The sequence below is a fragment of the Chamaea fasciata genome, unplaced genomic scaffold, assembly GCF_029207755.1.
Source record: "Chamaea fasciata isolate MVZ Bird 193981 ecotype frontalis unplaced genomic scaffold, bChaFas1.0.hap1 SCAF_4, whole genome shotgun sequence".
Taxonomy (NCBI): Eukaryota; Metazoa; Chordata; class Aves; order Passeriformes; family Sylviidae; genus Chamaea; species Chamaea fasciata.
This window is the reverse complement of record NW_027094089.1, coordinates 36,994,192-37,015,461: the sequence shown is the minus strand read 5'-3', so window position 1 is coordinate 37,015,461 and position 21,270 is coordinate 36,994,192. Positions and strand designations below refer to the sequence as shown.

Genomic DNA, 21,270 nt, shown 5'->3' with positions numbered 1-21,270 from the left:
CTAGGTTCCTCATTATCTTTTTATTCACTGGTTCTGGCTATGTTTAGCATCCTATATGCCTACTTTTACATTCTCCCATCTAGTTTGCTAGTTAGTCTTTAAGCTATATTTTGCAACTTCAAGGGAACTGAAAATTTCCATTCTCTGTGTTGACTGTCAGTAGTTTCCCCTCTGGATGAACCTAGAGAATATTTCCTTTTCTTTTATGGAGCCTTTCTTTGCAGAACATATTTTCACAGCAACCTGATGTCTTAAAAACAGACAGGAAAGAAAACACATGCTGTGTCACACCTTTAAAGCCAGCAGTATGACATCTGGGGCGTAGAGAAGTAGATCCTATAACATTTTTGTTTGTCTGAACAGCCCTTATTCAAATAGACCCAAAAAGGATGGAAGGCCATTCTGAGTCCAACAGAAGATCTGTCTGGACACCACTATCATAGGCACAGGCAGTGGTTTTAAGTTACTGTCCTGGGCAAGGAAGAGCAAAACAAGCATCCGATGCTTCTCCCTATCACTCCCTTCAACTGTTTTTGGCTAAGGAGCCCGCATGACCTGGATATGGTTTCTGCATTCTTAGAAATTCTCAATGTTTGCTTTATCCAGATTTTTGTTCAGTCTTTGAAATAAAACTAAACTTTTAGCATCCACAATATTCTGTGGCAAGGATTTTTAAAGTTTGCTACTGGACTGTGTGCTACTACACCTCTCTTTTGCTTGTTAATAGCTTTGGTGGATGGCTACTGAAAGATGGTGAAAGATGATTTTTGTCCACTCTTACACCATATATGACTTTGTAGACTTGGAATATTTTCCCCTAAATTATGTTTAGCTAGGCTGAAGGGTCTTAGTTTACTTTGCTATTCCTCATACAACTTCCGTTGTACCATATCTTTCTCCTTTTCCTACTTAGTAACTTTTTCAGGTCTGTTATGTCCTCTTTGAATGTAGGGGACTAGAGTTACACATACTTAGTGTGACAAAACCTTGTATTATTCTCAGAACGCCATGTACTCTGCTTTACTGTTCATATTATGATGAATGTCTAGTATGTCATTTGCTGTGAGGACTTCTATCTAGCTGAATTCCTGTGGATTAGTCTGCCATAACCTTAAGATTGCCTCTCTTTAATGGTATGGTACTGGGCAGCTCTGAACAGTTCATTTTAGTGTGACATTCAGTTTTTACATAAGTTAATCTACTTTTATCTGTATTGGATTTCATTTGATATTGTTGCCACTCGGTTTTGCAGGGTCCTTCTGCAGTTCATGCACAGTCAGCTGTTGCAGTTTTTACATCTGTCATGGCTGACATCTACACCACATTGCCCGCTCTTTTTCGCATGCATATTTTTTATAATGAGATAGTGTATGTTCCAGAAGAGGTTTTGCAGTGGAACCCAACAGAACTCCATCTGGAATCTCCACTCATTGCAAGAAACTAATTGTTGTTTAATAAAAAAAATAACTAATTACTCCTAAGCTTTGCTTTCAGGTGTTTTTGGTTTTGATTGCTTACTTCTGCAAAGACCTTTTGCAATGGGTTCTTAAATTCTTAACACCTATTGGTGAAGGACATCATCAAAAGCCTTTTGGAAGGTCAGCCAGAGTATATCTATTTTCCCATCTCTATCTATACTCTTGGCCTCTTTTAAGAACAGTAATAAATTTGTAAGGCAGAATTTTACTCTGTTTAACTATTTTCAAAACAGTGACTTTTCACCCAAGTGTCCATTAATTATCTTATTTCTTAGTTTCTGTTAATTTTTCTAGTAGTTACTTGTTGTGTCATTTCTCATCTCCTTTTGAAAGTTGACATCACATTTGTCATGCAGCTGTTCTGAAAAGTGAAAACTTTTTAAAATGAGATTTTCAATTACTTTAATTTTCTGAGTGTTTTTATTCAGTTATTTCATCCATATTCCTTCAACATTGTGAACTACAGAATGTCAACTATTGTATCTTGAGTAACTGATCTGAGCTGAACTGAAGCAAACAAATCAATCAAACACTAAACTTTGAAAAAAATCTGATGCTTTTGTGAGCATGCTGCACTCCAATGAGCCAAGCATAAATGAACAGCTTTAAGCTGGGCAAGTTCTCCTGTCCCTCTTGGAAAATCATAGACCCCTTCCCTGCAGGACTGGGCTGCAGATTAAGCTGTTTTCTCATGAGCAACCAAGCCCCATCTTGCTCAACTGGTAGTTTTACCAATGGGGTGTAGAGTGAAACTAATGCAGATACCTACAGAGTGGTCTTATAGCTCAGATTGGCTTCTTTCATTTTTAAAGTATTATACTCCATGAAGTATTCAGTAGCAGTTTATAAAAATCTCAGTAGTCATTAATAGGATCTTATTCGTGCCTAATTGAAATAAAAGTTAACTCGCAGAGGATACGTATATGACAGTATCTGGAATTGCTTTGACACTTCTGACATGTGCTCATTGCTGCATCACTGTCATTATTCTCTTCAGCCTGTCCAATCAGGCTGAACGTTTGCATCAGCTTGGAGTAGTTTAAATTTCCATTGTCAGTGGACAACACACCCCTACCCACAATGAATTTTAGGTCTGTGCATGATGAGGGTGGCCAACTGACAGATCACAAAACCATCATTTGGAAAAACTGGTAGCTGAAATAAACAGAGATGCAGAGTTTTTTTTCTATAAGAGGTAACTATTCCATGACCCAAAAGGGCCCTAGACTGTGTCGGCATCAATAAATGGTTTTACAGTTGCAACAGACTGCTCTTTTTGAAGCTTTCCTGTATATAAATTTCCAATTGTGTGAAATTTGAGCAAATTCCATTTCTTGCCTGGCAAATAGGAATATTAATTAGACAAACATAACTGCACAGTGAGCAGTTCTACTGGTGCCTGAAATTTGTACAGTTTTTCTGATGTTTCTTATCTTCTAGGACTCTGAAACAATGTTTTAAAATAGAAATGAAAATCCATTTGTAAAGAAGAATACATAGTTTTATCCAATGCACTACTGTCATTCTAACTGACTATCTTTTGCCTGTTTCAGTATTTTGGTATATTTAATATCAATTAAACAAATGTACAGTAGAGAAACTTTTATTCTTTCTCCAAGAGAAAACAGTTTTTGGCATTCTGTCAACCCTGAGGTTGTAAGATTCTGCTCTCCAAATGATAAGATCACCAAGGAATGTACTTTATATGTGTGAAATATATATATACTGGGAGCTGTAACTTGTCTATCATTAGTTTTAGTAAATTTAGATGTTTTGTTATGAATTGAGTATCAGATCTCTCTGGTTTTTCTCTCTGGCTAGTCTGACTTGATTTAGAAGCTTGAGTTAGTTCTTATCTTAATAAGATTACTACACTTAATCTATAATGGAGGCCTTGCTGGGGTCTAGGTTAAAAATGGATTAAGTGCTTCTTCCTTAAATTCTTATTGTAGTTACCGTTAAACATGACGAAAGATTCCAGTGAATCTAGTGAAAGCTTAATTGAATCTTCTAGCACTTTGAAAAATGGTACAGCAAGAGAGACCTGTGTATATGTGAATTAATGTCATTTTCTTGTGTAATTTTTTTTGTGTGTTTATTTTATTATTGTTATGATATCAAATGGCAACTTTACGTGGAATATTGCAAGACTGTGCTAGACATATTCTATGCTAGAATAGAGTCCCTTGGTGTGCTGTTATACTTCTCAAATCCTCACTAAATGTTAGCTATGATTATGCAACTGTTTCATTTCTTGCTGTGTTTGAATGCTACATGACGGAAATATCTTTTTGGTCTCATGTGCTTCCTTACTTGGTTTTCTTTTAGTGTATCTTTAGATGCTGTCAAAGAGAGTTTTTTTGTTTTCATACTTTTAAACTGTTAAAGAGGTGTTGCTCTAGTTGTCTTATCTTTATACAGCAACATAAATAAAGAATACTGACAAACCTTACTTTTACGCAAAAAAAAAAGTATAAACTTTTGTGCAGCTCTAGCATTAACCAAGTAAAATAGATTAATGTGTCAGTAACCAAGGGTTCTGGAACAGTCGCATGCTTCTCTGAATTTGGTTAAACGTGTTGTAGAGAGTGGAAGATATCAGATTTTGCTAGAGTACAAAGTTGAGGAAGTGTGATCTAGGTTAACTGTGTAAGAGGGTTGGATTTAGTGCCTACACACCCCACACAGATGAACTTAACTTAGTCTTAGATATTCCCATGAGTCACTTCTTTATAACTCTTTGGTAAATTATATTGGTATTGGCAAAGGAAATTGCTTAAATCAAGTCTCATGAGAAAGTCAGTAAAATGAAAACAATGTACTTCCTATGACCAGTAAGAGCTGAATTCAGATTTGTAAGACAAAGTACAGCATGAAAAGGTTTACTGCTGGCGATATAAATGCTCGCTGTAAACAGTATGACTAGTGTAAGTCACCACATTAGTCATTTTGAATGGTATAAATTCCCTTGCTATTAATGTGCTTAGGAGTTTTATATTAATGTTTAAATAACTGGATGCAGATAAAACAGTATTTCTACTGTTGTAGAGGAACTGCCCAGTTCTTAAATCTTTTACTTATACAAGTAACCCCATTAGATTTCACTGCTTTTGATTTATGCCTCTGAAATTCATTAGTTTCAACAGTTATTTCTGACTTGCACTTTTGTAAGTGAGAAGGCACTTGATCCCATGGGGCTGGGTAGATGTTTACAGGTTTCAAGACAGGGATGATGCTTATTAAATATTTCAGAATCAAGATTTAAAAGGAAATGAATATACACATTGTTGTGACACTTTTCTTGCAGTAGTTTGTTAAAAAATAAAACCTCTTAACTAACTTTTGTACTGTTTGCATGAATGAAGTAGCCTGGTCAAAACTTTGTCAAGCCTTGTTCTTTATTATAATTACTTTATTATAATTACATATATGACAGCACAAGTGAAGAAACATTACGAAGAAACAATAATCTTTAGGACCTGGCGTCGCTAATAATGTATGGTATATGGCAGTCCTGTTTGCTACTTCAACAAACATTCATGTATGAGCATGCATCCTCATTTCACATTTGTTTTTTGATGCAACATGAAATAGGTAGTCAATAAAATAGAGTCAAAGCTCATTTCAGTTGATGAAGTATATGATTTAGACATTTTAAATTACAGATTGGGTTAGGAAAGGGGAAAAAAAGATTTGAGAAAGTAGTAGCAATTTAGTCAGCTCCTCAAAATTAAAGGTTAAAGGTATTTGTTTCCTTTCTGATAGCTTCATCAAAATGTAGACTGTGATACTGAAACAAAAATTACTGTATTGTATAAAAGCTTCTTTGCAGATAAAAAGTATGTTTGTTATGACTTGAACTTGCATTTGCATGATGACTGCATTGAAGTCACACATTGAAGTACTGCATTGAAGTCACACATTGAAGTTACACATTGAAGTACTGCAGAGGTTACTTTTGTTTGTTCGGCATAATATAAATGTGCTTTGTTGCACTCATTCTTACTTGCAGAAACAAGGTGGTGACTCACTGGGCTTCACAAAAAGGGGCAAAAACTACCAGTTTATATTGTTCTGTTTTTTGTATTGAAAAGAAATGATGGAAAAGATGAATGAGAATGAAGGAAATAATTGATTTCCTTTTGGGCATTTTCATAAAAAACGTAACGTTGCCCTGGAACTGCAAGCCCATGGTCACAGGTTTGCTGTGTAATATTGCATATGACAGGGACATGAGCTTTCCAGTTGCTGCAGTGCTCACAAGGCAAAAATCACAGTTGCAGTTATTAATGCCTGTAATTACTGTACTTGAATTTTAACATTTCACATGACAAATGTGGAAATGGCTTTTTTCACCATCTCCCCCCAAAATGTTTTAGGCAAATATATCTGTTGGAGCCTACACTTCCTATAAACCCCTCTACCACTGCCTATCCAATAATTAAGGACCTGTGTTCATTAATTCTTAGCTATTTTTTAAAACATGTGACATTTAATAGTTACAACCTGTTTATCAGTTCTAGAGAAGAGGTGGATGAAACCCTTACTGACCTTCAAAGAAATTTTTCAAGTACTATAGTGACTTTTTTTTTTTCAATTTAATGCTTGAACAATCCAAAGTGTCCAGATATCTTCAGTTTCTCACTTTTAATTCATTCTTAACATCACTGAGGGCATATTTGTATGTCCACATCTGTAAGGAAGTTGTATCATATAGCAAGTGTTCAAAGGGTGCTAATACACAGCACAGATCAGATATTGTCCTCCCATAAAGACTGATGCATGTTCTTCTCAGAGCTGCAGCTGCAAGAGAGAAGGATAGGGGTCAAGCTCAAGCCCTGCTTCTGTCATAACTTTTGCAAGGAATATGTATTTACTCTGGTCTCCTGTTACCTGTGGCATGTAAGGCTTCACTGCTCATCCATGTAGCACTCACCTCCTACATAATTTTCACATGGTCTTTATTCAGGCAGCTTTTCCTTGGCTTTAGTTACCTGATGGGTGTCTCTGGGATTTCTCTTTTTATGATTTGGCTCCAGTATTCCTTTTTTACCTGCACTTTTAGGATCAGCACCATTTTTAATTAAATCTGATCAAAGTATATTTTTATTAAAAAAAATCAGTTAACCTTTCCCACTTTTCAGAACTCAGTAAGGCAGAGAGCTCGTAATTTCAGTAACAACAGCATTTACACAAACATATAATCTGAAAAAAGATACCCCAGTCCTGTTTGGAATGTTTGTTCCTCCTTTATAGTACTGTAGATTCAATTAATAAATATTTGTATGATCTAGCATGTATTAGAATTAAGGCTATGATGCAGTTTGAATTTATTCTAATACCTAAATTAGTCTTACCTGCTGATTCGTACTAAAACTTGCTTGTGATAGAAACTTTTTGGTTTTTTAATGATGTAGAACACTATACTGCTATTTGGTTGTTAGGGTTTTTTCTCTTTATTTTTCGAAGTAATTCCATGTGTTAAATAAGGTTACCAGGAGAGCACCAAAGGACTGTAATTTCAAAAAGTAGAATTTTATTTGTCAATATTCGTTTTAAAATACAACTGTACAAAGTAACCTTTATGCAGAAAGTGTGATGTAGGAAGCTTTTTCAAGTTCACCTCAACTTTTAAAAGTTGTAGATCAGTTAGGAGTCTCAGAGGAAACATAATTCAGATTATGTTGCTAAAAGTATTTTATAATATATTTTCAATAGAGCATTTCTCTATACAGAAAAGTAGAATGTGGATTTTCAAAAATAGTTTAGAATAAATCGAACTAGGAATTTAGAATTCCGCGTTTAAATGTAGCTTTAAGATTTAATTAAATTAAATTTTAGAACTGAGGCTATAAATATGCTTAAGTTATATTCTGTAATGCAGTAGGAAGCCTGGAAAAGTAAAGCTATGAGAAAAACTACTTTTAGAGAGGTAATCTAAGATCCAATATACCAACTGTCCTGATTTGACACAATTTAAAGAGGTGGACACTCTGGAATGAGTAACATCCCCTTTGATTCCAGCCAATGCCTTTCCACCGTAAGGAATGAGATATGAGTGGATACTAGTGAAAAAATAGCAGTTTAGTAACAGAATGCCAACAGGCGAGGGAAAAAAAAGTAACTAGCTGCTAGAATGCAAACTGCTAAATTTCACAACCCCCAGGAAACAAAGATAGGCACCAGTGCCGGAAATGCCCTTTTGCAAGACATTGCCAGCTAGAGGCGGCCACATGGCTGGAGGACAAGGGGAAGATGATGTCACACTTTCCCTTCCAAGGTGGCACCCTCCAGACTTGACCCGTAGGCACCCACAGAACTCGACCAAAGGCAGCTCAAAACCGGCAAATGCAGCCTCTCTGAGATGCGCAAAACCAAAAGTTAAAAGAGAATCCTAAAAGGGAAGACAAAACCTTTTCCTGAGAAAAGACCAAAGAGCCCACAAAGCAAATAACACACAGCAAAGTACAGGAAGCTGCCCATGAGAGAGGATTTTAAAAATGCCCATGACAGCATTCCCAAACACAAATGGAGCATACCTGCCTGTAGGGTCTTACAATAACAATTTTTGGGCATAAGTAGATATGGAATACAATAAAACTGTAAAAAATCTCAAATCTGGTACGGAATTAGAATTATATCAAAAATTATAACTGGCCTCAGAATATCAATGTGTTTTAATGCTACTAACAAAATCATATGAAAATTAAAAGTGGAGTTTGTTTTTCAATTGAAAGAATTAATGTGTTACTTTATTTTTAAAACAAAATACAGCGCATGTAAGCAACAGGAGTGACAATATCTTAAAGAACATAAGGCCAAGAACTTTATTTTAATGGCTGTTATTAATTTTTGTCATTAGCTATTTAATTAGCTATTTGAATTAGCTATTTAAAAGGCCAGACTAGCTCAAGGCAAGTGCCCAGACAAAATTTCTCCATTCAGATAACTGAAACATAAATGAAAAATACAAATGAAAAATACAAAAAAAAGGCTAGAATGGTGTATTTTAATTCAGTAAGGTGAAATGCTTTCCTCTCTATTTAAAATGAGCAAGAAGGAATGCCAGTGGTTAAATGGTAAAGTGTTGTGTTCCCACCATGTTGAAGAGGTGCAGCATGATTTCCTTCTATGGAATTGTGATGATTCTACTGGAATAGCCATGTGACTCTTTTTTTACTTCGCTTTCTGTTTTGCAGTTTTCTTTATTTTTCATATGCGGGTGGTTTAGAAGGGAATCTTAATTTTTCCAGCTGAACTATCCTGTCCTCCAGACTGAAGGTTCAGTAAACTGGGCAAGAGCTCCTGCTTACCTTATGGGCTTTTTTCCATCTAGGAGGCTCAAAAAATTCATCAGGAAGAAGGGGTGTGTTTAAGGCCAAGCCCAACTTCTTCACTATTCAGGAACGTCACTGTTCAGGAGCAGCAACACTTTGCAGACATCAGTTCCATTTCAAACAAACCTGAAGAAAAGGGAATGTTATAAATGATAAGCCGAATCCGTGAATTAAAAATATTAATAACACATTTATTAATAAAAACAAAAAAAATCAAGAATTTGAGAAATAGAAAAACCCCAATAAAACCACAACCAAAGCTCAGTTCCAATCCCAGGAATTGGTGCTGGGTCAACCAAAGGTCCTGCCCCTATGGCACAGAATCTCCCTTTGGTTCACAAATTCGGAGTGTGCAGGGCCCCGTTTTTATACAGTTTTTGGGTTTGTGCAACCGATTACTTCATCGGTTCTTTGTGTAATATGGTCCTCGATTCATATTCTTATGGTTTCCTTTTTGGATGTGAATTTGGTGAATAGTTTTTCTGGGGAGACATAAACTTATGTCTGGGTTTACTGGAACCAGGTATTGAGATGTATGTCCTTGATGAGATTGGGATGATGGATATGGGGTGCTGAGCACTTGGCCGATGGCCGATGATGGCGGTGCTCAACTCCATCACCCATGGGTGGTGCCTTCCTTTCTTTCGGTGATGGGTGATTCTCTGCTATTCGGCCGAAGAATGTCTTCCCGGAACCCTGGTTTCCTTAGGCTTAAAACATTATACAGTAACACACAAACTAACTCTATATAGGTTTATAAAGTATCATAAAAAGAAAACACGAATTAATCCTACAATATCTGTCACAGGAATATGGAAGAAGCAGGTATGAACTGGCAAGTTAGGCTGTTCCTACCTTGAGAGCAAGGTTCCTACCTTTATCGTACAGAGATATCCCCACAGTATGGGCAGTTGAATTTCTGTTAGTTAAACAATAAGCAAACCTTTCAATGTGTTGTTATGTTTGGGAGAGACAGAGCCGTCATCTCAGTCTGGAGCTCAGTTGTCTGAGCAGCTCTGGAGCTGTCCTTATGGTGGTTGGTCCTCCAGCCTTAGTATGCTGGAGACCTGTCAGTGCTAACCCAACAGTGGGGTTTTGGAGAAGGGAGCTGGAGGCTGAGAAAGGTGGTCACTATTGTGGTATCTTACAGTGAAAAAAACCCCATCCCAGTCCCCCCAAAAACTTCACTAGACAGTTTTGTTTCTTGCAATAAAAGTTTAGGTTCCAGGTCTGGAATAAGCATGACCTTTCTAGAAGTGGTTGCTTTAATTTGGGTGGATCAGTGAGCAGCTAAGAGCCTTTGCAGAGCTTTCTTGCCCCTAAATGCTGAACCAGAACCCTGGTTATAAGATGCTTAACATTTGCTTGTCTGGAGTGACTCAAGAAGGAAAGGGAGTAGCAGTTTTCTGTAGTATTATTGAACCCATTTACACCTGTAGATAGCAATGAGCCAACAGGGGTCAATATTAAGGGCTATGAGCTCACCTTGTGAGATTTTGGATTTACGTTTGAAGTGCATTTTGTACCTGGTCTTGTTAAACCTTTGAGATTCCTATCAGCTCCCTTTTCAAGCTTGTCTTGGTCCCTCTTAATGGTATCCCATTCATCTGCTGTGTCAGCTGCATCAGTCAGCTTGGTGTCTTCCAGGCCATTCTGTGATTCTATGTGTGCTGGTTTTAACAACCAACAAGGAACTAAACTCCAAATAAGCCACTCTCTTTTTCCCACTCCTTCTGATAATGGAGGGATGATAAGGAGAGATTATGTGATGAAAATAACAATTTACTCAAATCATAATAACCACAGCTGTATCAATAGTAAAAAATACACAAAAAGAAGGTGACTTACCCACAAAAGAGCATTCACCACTAGGAACAAGGTAAAATGCTTCTCAAAGATAGCACCAGATGTGGTCTCCAAACAAAGGCAATATGGTGAGGAGAGCTTCCACAGCGTAGTGTTTTCCCCTACCCACCCACCCAGCCCAAAAAAAGTGAAAAACAGGGACAAAACAAAACCTGGAAGCGAGTTCAGCTGAAAAAAGGAACTGTGCAGCTGCTGGCCAAGCTCAGTCGTCTGCACTTTCTTGAACTTCCACCTCCAGCTCTCTGCTGCTTGGAGCTGTCTACTTCAAAACTCCAACTCCCACAGTAGCACTCCAGAGGAAAAATGGGAGGGAGAAAAAATGGTGGGCAGCAGAAGGGACCAGGTACACCATGGTTTAAGGGAACAATCCATTCTGCTTTGGTGACCGAGGCAGGAGTGGTGAATTCCCAGTTTCTGGCCCTGGCTTTTTCCTGCCAAAGCTAGGCCCCCCTGCGATGATGTGGGTGGTATCGAATAAACAATGCTAAAAACTCCACCCCCTTTTCTCTTTAACTGGGACACCATGAAAATGTTTAAATATTGTCACATTAAACAGAGTAGACCAGAAATGATATTTCAGGCAAATGAAAATACATCAATATGAAAAAATGTAAAAGTTTGGAATAGAGTTGAACTGGTTTTGTTAAAATGAGATGACAACAGTAAACTTAATAAACTTTCTTCATCGCTCTGTTTTTGATACTTTCTTCTGCCAAGGACTTAAAACTTTTGGAAATTTTCTTTAGCTCTAAAAAATGGGAAGGGTCATACCTTCACTTCCGTGTGAAATATGATCCTGTGCCTTTTAATAATGGTTTTTATTGAAGCTCTGCATAGGGGTGGTAGATTTGTGGTTTTTTGGCTCTTCTAGTGTCTTACTGAGTTCAGAGTCATATTTGTACCTGATCTGTCTTCCATTCCAAATCCATTTAGGAGCAAATTCATTAACGCCTGGGAGAAACAGGGGCCCTTACAATATATCCTCCAACTCACCAGATCAGTAGCATATTGTTTTCTATTCAGCCCTTGGAGAGAAGAGCACTTTGCACCTAGTTGTTTAGAAGATTTGCCTCTTAAAAAAAAATTGTTTACAAGCTAAGAAGCATCTCTTAGGTTTCTGCCCAGTAGCTGGAATGACTTCCCCACTCTTTCCCTGTTCAGCTACATAGGAGTTTCAGTCAGTTTATTTTCAGAGCTTAGTCAGGTAGGTCAGTTTGGTGACCATGTAAATATATTTAAAGAGTATTTAGCAGTCATCTTTAGCATTTGTATTTCCTTACAGAGTTCATGGTGACACAATGCACATGTGGATGAATTCATTCAGTAATTATGTCCCAAATTATCTTACTACTGCCCTAGACTATAACATATGGAAGAAATATTTTTTAAGAGCAAGCTTAGAAAGTTTGGTTCTTGTATCATGTTATCTTTAAAATTAACACATTTTCTCAACTTTTAATAGAAAACAAGACCTGATATTTATCAGGTAAATTTAATGCAAATATGTGGATGCTTTTGTTTTCAGGGATGCCGCTGTGATATTGTAGGATTGTTAGTTCCTGGGAACTGAAATAATTCCATTAATATTTAATCCTTGAATAAATGAAGTATAGTACAACTAAAATGTATGTATAGATCTGTTGAAAATGTTTATCTACAAATGCTACTTCTAAAGAGATTATGTCTTCCCTACACCCACTGTCCATTCATTTTCCTTTGGCCAGGCAGAATTTCCCTATTTCTTTTTAAAGAAATCGTGTCCTCTGTAAAAAAAAGGAGATTACAAAGACTTCCCAAGGGTATGTGAGTGAAACTGCCAGCAGTCTCTAGCAGTAGTGTAGTAGTTAGCTCTGGTGTTTCTGTCTTTGCATTGCTTTTCTCTGAGAGTGCCTCTGGGACTTGGGAGTTAGAAATAAAAAAAGCAATTCAACAAGAACATACACAACAGGAAGTTTTATTGTGCTATGGTTACACGGTTTAATTCTTCTTCCTAGTAGTCCAAGGAATTGGAAGATCTAAGTAAATTCCCATTAAGGTAAGAGAAGACAAAAAAATGCAGGTGTTACTTTCCTGTGAAAGGCACTGCCATTTAGTGAATATCAATTTAATTACACTTAAAAGATTTGGGCTTGTTTTACTTCCTCATCAGTTATGAACTAAAGCTGTAGATCTCACAATTCTAAATAACCACTCTTATTATCTGAAAACTAATAGTGTTTGGAAGACATTGCATTTCAGTTACCATACATAATTCCAAGGGCTTAATTCTGTCTCCTCAGCCCAAGTTGTCAGAGGGAGTAGATCTGACAAGGATTACAAAGCCTTGTGCTGTCCCCCTTCCGTGCCCTTGGGCGGGAAGCATGCAGATGCTTTCAGTATTTTCCATGGATGGCCAGTTCTGCTAAACTGTAGAATCTCCAGGAGTGCAATTAGGTAGTCTAGATTTGCTGGTTTGGATGCCCTCAGAGTGGTCAGCTAGAGTAATCATTAGTATATAACTTAACTAAATAAATGCCTTAAGCTAGTACAAGATGAAACACTGAGGACTGGGTGATATTGAAACCTTTGTAGCACAAAACCAGGTGGATGCTTATTTTCCCTGTAATTTGGCCTTTCTATTTAAATAGTTCTGTGAAGTTATAAAATCCAGTTACCTGTCTGAGCTGAGTCTTTTCAGTAACGTGTGTGCTTTTGTAGACATAGAGACGAAGTAGTGGGTTTCTAATGTACTCTGAAGGCAGCAAGGTCGATAAAATTCAGTTACCTTTATAGGTTACTGGTGGGGTGACTATGCACTTTACAGGTCTCCGAAGACTTGTGAAGCAAGACTAACATCACTTCCCAGCAGCTAACACTTCAATCTTATTTGAGACTACTGATGAGTCTTGGAAACATCCAGAAAATAACTGATTACATCCCTCTGTCTCAGGGAAGCATGACATCACTTGCACTTGTGCTAAGCCTGGCACCAAATTTCAGTGCTTGTTATTTGTAATAGTAATGTAAAAGGAGTGCAACAGCAACCTGATGCTACTGGACTGTGCTACAGGCTCTTAAAATCAGAATAAATTTAGTTGCTGCAGTCAAAAGTAGTGAAGTGGAACTGAGTAGAACAGAATAGAATAGGATATAATAGAATTGGAAGGGACCTACAGTGGTCATCTAGTTGACAAATTCAGGGCTGTCCAACAGTTACAGCACATTATTAAGGGCATTGTCCAAATGCCTTATAAATACTGACAGGCTTGGGGCATTCACAGCCTCCCCAGGAAGCCTGTTTGTCTATCCTTTTGGTAAAGAAACACATCCTAAAGTTCAGTGTGAACCTCCTTTAATGCCATTCTGAACCATTCTGACACGTCCCTGAATCCTAGTGGAAGGAGATCAGCACCTCCATCTCTCCATGTTCCTCCTCTGGAAGCTGTAGGAAGCAATGAGGTTATCCATCAGCCTACTGTTCTTCTAGCCAAAGTGCTCAGTCCCAGTTTATGAGCCATGCCTTCCAGGCTATTCCCCAGCTTTGTTGGCCTCCTCTGGACGCATTCAAGAACCTTCACATCCTTCTTAAATTGTGGGCCCCAGACCTGCACAGAGTACTCTAAATGAGGCTTACCAAAGCTGAATGACAAGATAACCACCTCCTTTGCCTGGCTGATTATGCAGTGTTTGAGGTACTCTATCATGCAGTTTGGCCTCATGGCTGCCCAGAAACATGGCTGAGTCACACTTAGCTTAATGTTAGCCAGCACGCACAGGTTACTCTCTGCAGGGCTGCTCTCCAGCCACTTCACTCCCATTTTACACTTGTGCCTGGTGTTACTTAATCCCCAATGCAGAATCCAGTAATTCAACTTTTTAAACTTCATCCCATTAATCATACCCTACTGCTCTGATCTATCCAGATGCATCTGCAAGACCTTTGGTCTCAAGAGGGTCAACAGCCCTTCTCAGTTTGCTGTCATCAGCAAACATGCTAATGGAACACTTAAATCCTATATCCAGATTGTTAAATATATTGAACAGAGCTGGCCCTAGGACTGAGTCCCAAGAAACAGCACTGTTGACTGGCCGCCAGCCAGATGTAACCCAGGTCACTACAACTGAGCTCACCTGTGCCGTGGGGATGTGCCACTTGAGCTGGAATTGCCGTTCAGAGAGAAGGCAATGAAGGCATGAAAATTACTCTGTTACTGATATACTTTAATTAGTCTTAGACAAACCAATTCATATTTGATTTATGATAAACTAAATTGATTTAACGGAATGTTTTGGTATTTTTCTTATGCTAGACATAAGTTACTCTTCCCAAAATGAAGATATTGATGGACCACCTACACAGACTGGCATTAATATCCTAGGTCCAGTTTTCCCTGTTAGGCGAATTCATTTAAATTGTTGCTGTATTCTATCAATATCAATATTTTCTATGTAGTCTACTTTCGTATTTTCTCAAGATTTTTGTTTTCTAATATTCTAAATATTCTTGGAATTTGAGAGTGACTTATTTCCAGATCTCTTCAAGTCTTTACTGCTGAGCTCTTAAGTTTCCTGCATGTGTGTTCTTATAGGTGCAAATTAGGAAATCTGATGGATTTTTTAAGATGAAAGTTTTCAAGGGTTGCTCCATCCTCTTTGGTGATATCATTCCGCTCTATTTGGAAAACCAAGCTTATTTCATGAGGTCACTTTGAGTTTTAACTTGAAATGACGGTATGTTCAATTGTCCCTTTTTTGCTCATCGTTGAGGAACTTGAAACTAAATTAACTATCTTACAAGATTTGGAGTGCACTTGTAGGTCAAGTTCCAAATGAGTCGGAGAGGCATTATCCCAAAGACAATGAGACTGAATGTTAGTTTGTAGGTGAGTGAAACTGAAATTTCCAGGTAAAAATGAAAAATGAAAGCAGACATACTGATGACTCTGGAAAGGAAGATTTCTTTTTCAAATTGTGAAGGCCATCTCGCTTCAGTATTTGTATTTCTATTGTGTACTGAAGGGATGAGTAAGAAGCATTTTTATTACACCATTGTGAAATCTGCAATTTTGCATGAACAAATGAGTTACTATCCTGTGAAGTTACCATTTCCATCTTTCTGTCTTCTACTTTTTGCTCTCATTTGACAGAACAGGAAGACTATTCCTTTTGTATAGTTTGATGCTATGAATGTCCTTTGTATAATTTAATTATATAAATAACCAAGTCTAGTTGGTTTCTAGTTGTGTTTTACAGTACATTTCCTTAAGCAAACTAGATGGAATGCTTTTTAATAACTTTATAGCCATTTAATAATTTTTATACTTGCTGTTTGAGGACAGTTTGGATATAGATTGATATAGAATTACCTAAAGTACTGCATATAAATTAAACATTAAAAAGGTAGATGCAGCCAGACTAAGCAGCTCAGTTATAATCTTTGGTTATGCAGTTACTGCCTCAAGGATACTTCATCTACTTCATATCATATGTCCTTTTGAAAGATGATCAGTGGGTTCAAGTAACATTTCAGCACAGAGGAAATTGCATAATTTATAGACTTTCCAAAATGAAAACCAGGAAACCAATTTCATTAAATTAGGTCTTCCACTCCTCTTTTTTTTTCTTTTTTGCTTTTACAGATTGGAACATTGAAGGACTACTACCACTTCTACCATAGTAAAACAATTAAAAGGTCAGTTCTCTCAAGTAGAGGTACCCACAGCTTCATTTCAATGGAACCAAAGGTAAGAAAATCCATGCATGTGTCTGAGGAAAAAGCCTTTGCATTTTTTATATGAAATACTATACCAGCGGACATTCACCTGAATGGCATATAGCATTACAAGCATTATCCTATCTATTTTCTAAGTTTCTACTTCTCATTAAAACAAAGTGAAGAAGATACCATGCTATTAAGTATGGTATCTATAAGTGCTATTCTTGGAACATAAGGTCCACCATTATTCCTAGATGAGTACTTGAATTTTGATAATGCACTAATTACTCTGCTATGCTTCTCTGCAAAACCACATGTAAGGTTTATGTCTGCAGGTCCCTCCTGTGAAACAACCAGCTTTGAAAATAAAAATGGGCAATGTGTGATGGTACAATGTTTAGAGGAAAGTTTCTCTTGCTTTTCTCCTTGTCTTCTTCTGGACTTGGTCTGAGGGATTAAAAAGAGTACTCTCTTCTGTGATCCTTTTGGTAGTTTCACTGATCCTAATTTTAAGATCTGTGTGAAAAATTGTGCCATTTCTTTGTAGCATATACTATAATAGGTAACTGTCAACACAATTTAATTACTGGTTTATAGTTAATTATAATATCCTCTTGTGTCCTACCTACAACACACTTTTGTTTGAATCCTTAAATTTCAATGATTAGTAGCTTATTCACTGACTGCAGAATTGGATTGCCTCTGCTTTTCTTTTAGAAAAACAGTTTGGTGAAGATCCCATTAGCTTTTCTTATCCTGTTCATGCAATGCAGTCTTGCCAACAAGCCGCTGGGCCCCTGGTGTGGTAATAACAGAGTCAGGTTTTTAAAATTATTGCATGATGAATGTTCTCTGTGGAGGATTTGTTAGGTTTTACTTAATGAATCATTTATGAGAAGTAAAAGTTACTGGTCAGAGTTTGAACAGTGTACAAATTGAGCATCATATAGGAATACTTCTGCCATCTGGAAAACTGTGTTTAGGTTTAAAGCTCCTCTCGAGGATGGGACAAGACTAGGAATGTACACAAAAAACTGTGTTCAGTCATCTGTTGATAAGGCTGAACTGCTTAACTCTTTGAGAGCACTGACATCTCTGCTGAGCAGTGTATACTGGGGGGTAGTATAAAAGCGACCAGGGCCCAAATCTGTTGCTATGCGTACTGAGACCCACCAATCAAGCAATATGCACTTCATGTAGAATAGGCAAAAATGCAAAAGGAAGAGAAAGTGTTCTCATCTGCATCACTCAGTACTCTTTCCGTATGCACAGAGTTGGAGTGATTAACACACAAATGCACAAGTTCGCGTGCATGTACTGCTATAAACTGTGGTGTTACACCCAGCTTCCAGATACCCTATCTGCACCTCTGGCAGGCAGTCCAGACTAGTTTGGCCAGAATAGTGAGAGACTCTAAGGCAGAACACAGCAGAAAATCAAAATTATAATTTATTTATTATGCTGTTTAGGTCTTGTCTCCAATCTGTGCTGCTGCTGGTACAAAATTTTTAAATTTCTGAACCATTGTTACGTATCATTTCAGTATTGAGAAGCTGTAGTGAAGGTTGTGCAAGGTACCCAGCCCTGTTAATGATTCTGTACCCAAAGAGAAGCTGTTGGTCTAATACCTAGACCTGGCAAGAAGTGTTTGTATTATTTACTTTGTGGCTGCTTCACTGAACTTGGGGAATTCTTATGTGGCTGCAGATATGTCAATAAATGGTCACGTATTTGTAGCATAAAGACCATGTAGTCCTTGGTGTGTATAACATTTAATGACTATTAAAGCAGACTAGCAATTTAATTACCCTATATGCTGGTTCTTTTAAAACAAAAGGTTTAATATTAAATTCATGTAGTGGTTTGAAAGCAAAACAAATGAGAGGCTCCAACTCAGAGATACAATTTAATAGGAAGAAAGGAAAGAAAGTAAAATAGAATAGATGCAATAGTACAAAAGACCACTGACAGAGTCAGAATACAACTTGAGCAGAATGATGGAAGCGGTCCAGATGAGGTGGTGTTCCTGAAGTAGTGATCCCATAGAAAGGTCTGGTAGCTCTGGTCCTCTAGGAATCCAGTGTGTAAGGGCCCTCTGTACTGTCCCAAACCCCAGATTATATCCAGGTGAGAATGCTTGGTTCCTCCCCCTGGGCAGAGCATCTCACAATGGGATGATGAGTCATTCAGGGGGTCCTTGATGGCCCATTAAACAGAGATAACTGGCGGAGGGAGTTATCTATGAGTCATGGGCAAGGCATTTGATGGGCCCTTAACAGAAGATAATGGCCCAGAGGGAGGGGGTCTGGGAAAACACTGCCCCACCTGGATTCAACAGTTCATGAATATGGTGATAGAATACTTTGTGCACATCCTATACTACAACCCAGGACAATACAGCACATTGCATTGCTGTATTGAGAATTTGAAGGGACCACACACTACTATATTTATGAGTGGAATGGTATCTAACGCCAATATTTGCTGCAGATTAGTCAGCATGGGTATTTGGGAACAAAAAAACACAGAGGTTGTTTACTTCCCAGATAACTTAATAGTAATTAACTTAATGCTGGAAAAGCTCTCCTGTTATATGTACATGGAATTAACCTGTTCTGTGTTGCTTTAGACATGGATCAGTAATTTGCTCATTTACAAAATTTTAAAGGATGGGATTCTGATTGATTGAATTTGTTATGTAAATAGCCTGCATATAATGGAAGAAAATATGAAATTTGTTAATTATGAATTATTTTCACGGATAGTGTTTGATTTCATTGTGTGAATGCACAATGAAAGATGTAGAACTAATAGAAAATCTTGTTATTGTGGTTTTAAATTAATGAATTGCTTTGAAAATCTTTTGTTTGATTTTTTTCTCCTGGAAAAGCCTCTTGACACTGTTATAAACAACATGAATAGATGCAACAGGGAACATAATAACTGAGTGTGGCAGTTAGTGCTCTGGTCTAGTTGACAAGATAGGGATTGATCAAAGGTGGGACTTGATGATCTTCGAGGTGTTTGTCATCCTTTTGTGATTCTATGATAAACTGAAGACATGTGGATTGCACATTTTGACACTTTCCCCAACATTAGCCTGTGTTAACGTCATACAATCTGTATTTAGATGAAAAGGTAAAGGATACACAGTATGACACACTTTTGTCAATGGTCTTCAACATCCTTACCTAGCAACACTATATGTTGTCATTTAGCGAAGAAAAAGATTAAACAGTTTAAGGAAAAGATGCACAAGAAAGTCTGTAATTTCTTTAACATAGACTGTAATGGAGAAAATTTGAAACATGGCTTTATTTGCATCTTTCTTGGCCAGTGAATAGTAGTGTGGTGTTTTGCATGTCCTAATGAGAAAACATAGAAGTGGAAGAAGTCTGTGGATTTAAAGCATGAATGAAATCTATTGAATGAAATCTATTTACAGGGGTTTCTGGTCTCCCCAGCTGTTGTGCTGTTTGTGGTTGGCCTTTGGCAGGGGTCAGTGAGAGCACCACACCATGAATCAAGAACTTTTTTTAGCTTCAGAGTTTGCTCTGCAAAGTTATTTTGGTGATACTACAATGCATGAAACAATGGGAGTAGGAGCAAGAAAGAAGTTGGAAGATGTACAGAATGAGTCTATAGTTGAAAGGTATCACACAGTTTTAATCCAACTATTAAATAGTTGAGTGTATTGATAGTAGACCATCTGTTGAAACCAGACCATTACAGCATTTCCAGGCCTGAGAAGAAAGATTTCATGTATGCATCTGGGTTGGCTGCAGTGGTGAAATGAGGAGTCACAAAGTGGGAAACACTGCAAGGAAAGATTTAAACCTCAGTCTGAAGGCCAGACTTTTCATCAGTAAAAATGATAAAGGAAATCAGGTGGAGCTTAGTAAAGATTCCAATTCCAATGAAATGTGCAAGTTTAAGGGTCTGTGCATGACAGTAGTACGTGTAAAGTAATTGGACAGCAGAGCTGGAAAAACTATCTTTTTATTCTGAACTGTTACATAAAATGAAGAGTTTTTAGTGAAGAGCTGTGATAATGAAATTTGTTACTCATATGGTAAAAAATATCCAACTTTGGAGCATTAGTGTTCCTTTATCAATCTCTACTAATATGGCTTCTCATATTTTTCTAATTTTGATGAATTCCAGGTAGATTTATTTGGGGTTTGAATCCTGTTGGATGGGTCATAGAAACATAAAAATTGCAGAAGATAGAAACAGAAAGATTTACAGTCTCATTGAAATAAGAAGTAAGGCTGCCTTTACTTAAGGAGGATACTCTGAGCACAATTTTTGCAGTAGTGTCATGCCTTTGTCAACTCTACTCAAAGATCAGAATACCTCGGAAAACATTACTCCAGACACTTATATTTTACACAGCCTGATCTAACCACACACAGAGTGTAGTTGTATGGCAGAGGAGAAAGTCGTACCTTTGCCATATCAAGATGAACAGAACACATGGTATCAGCATGTAAAATGATGGCAAGCGTATCTTTGATGACACTAAATGGTATGGACTGTTTTCAGAGGATAGGAGAGAAATGCCCAAAGCCTGTCCTTATTGCTGGTAGGACATTTGTGCTCATGAGAGGGCAAAGGGGAGCAGAATTGTAGTAGCCTTGAGTAACCTGGGGTTTTTAAAGCCAGCACCATGGACTTAAAGTTTAGGAAAATGAGATGAGAATGTTATTGTGGGTAAGGTGGTATTTAGTTGTTAAACCTTAGTGAACAAAAAGATTTTGTTAGACATATAAGATAACACAACAGTTAAACAGAGGGACCAGGTGAGTTACTGATGTCTGCATGGTTAGCTGTAAAATGTACAAGCACACAGGGACCAAGAATCAATAAGATGCTACTTGGATGCAAAATAATA

General features: G+C 37.5%; 1 protein-coding gene across 2 annotated transcripts in view; it reads left to right on the top strand.

Moving 5' to 3' along the window:
- PCSK5 (proprotein convertase subtilisin/kexin type 5) overlaps positions 1 to 21,270 on the top strand; it is a 229,708-nt gene that overhangs the window by 8,768 nt on the left and 199,670 nt on the right. For both annotated transcript variants that reach the window (XM_066181295.1, XM_066181296.1), the window contains exon 2: positions 16,300 to 16,404. In XM_066181295.1, coding sequence (XP_066037392.1) covers positions 16,300 to 16,404 — 105 coding nt within the window. The remainder of the gene's footprint in view (positions 1 to 16,299; positions 16,405 to 21,270) is intronic.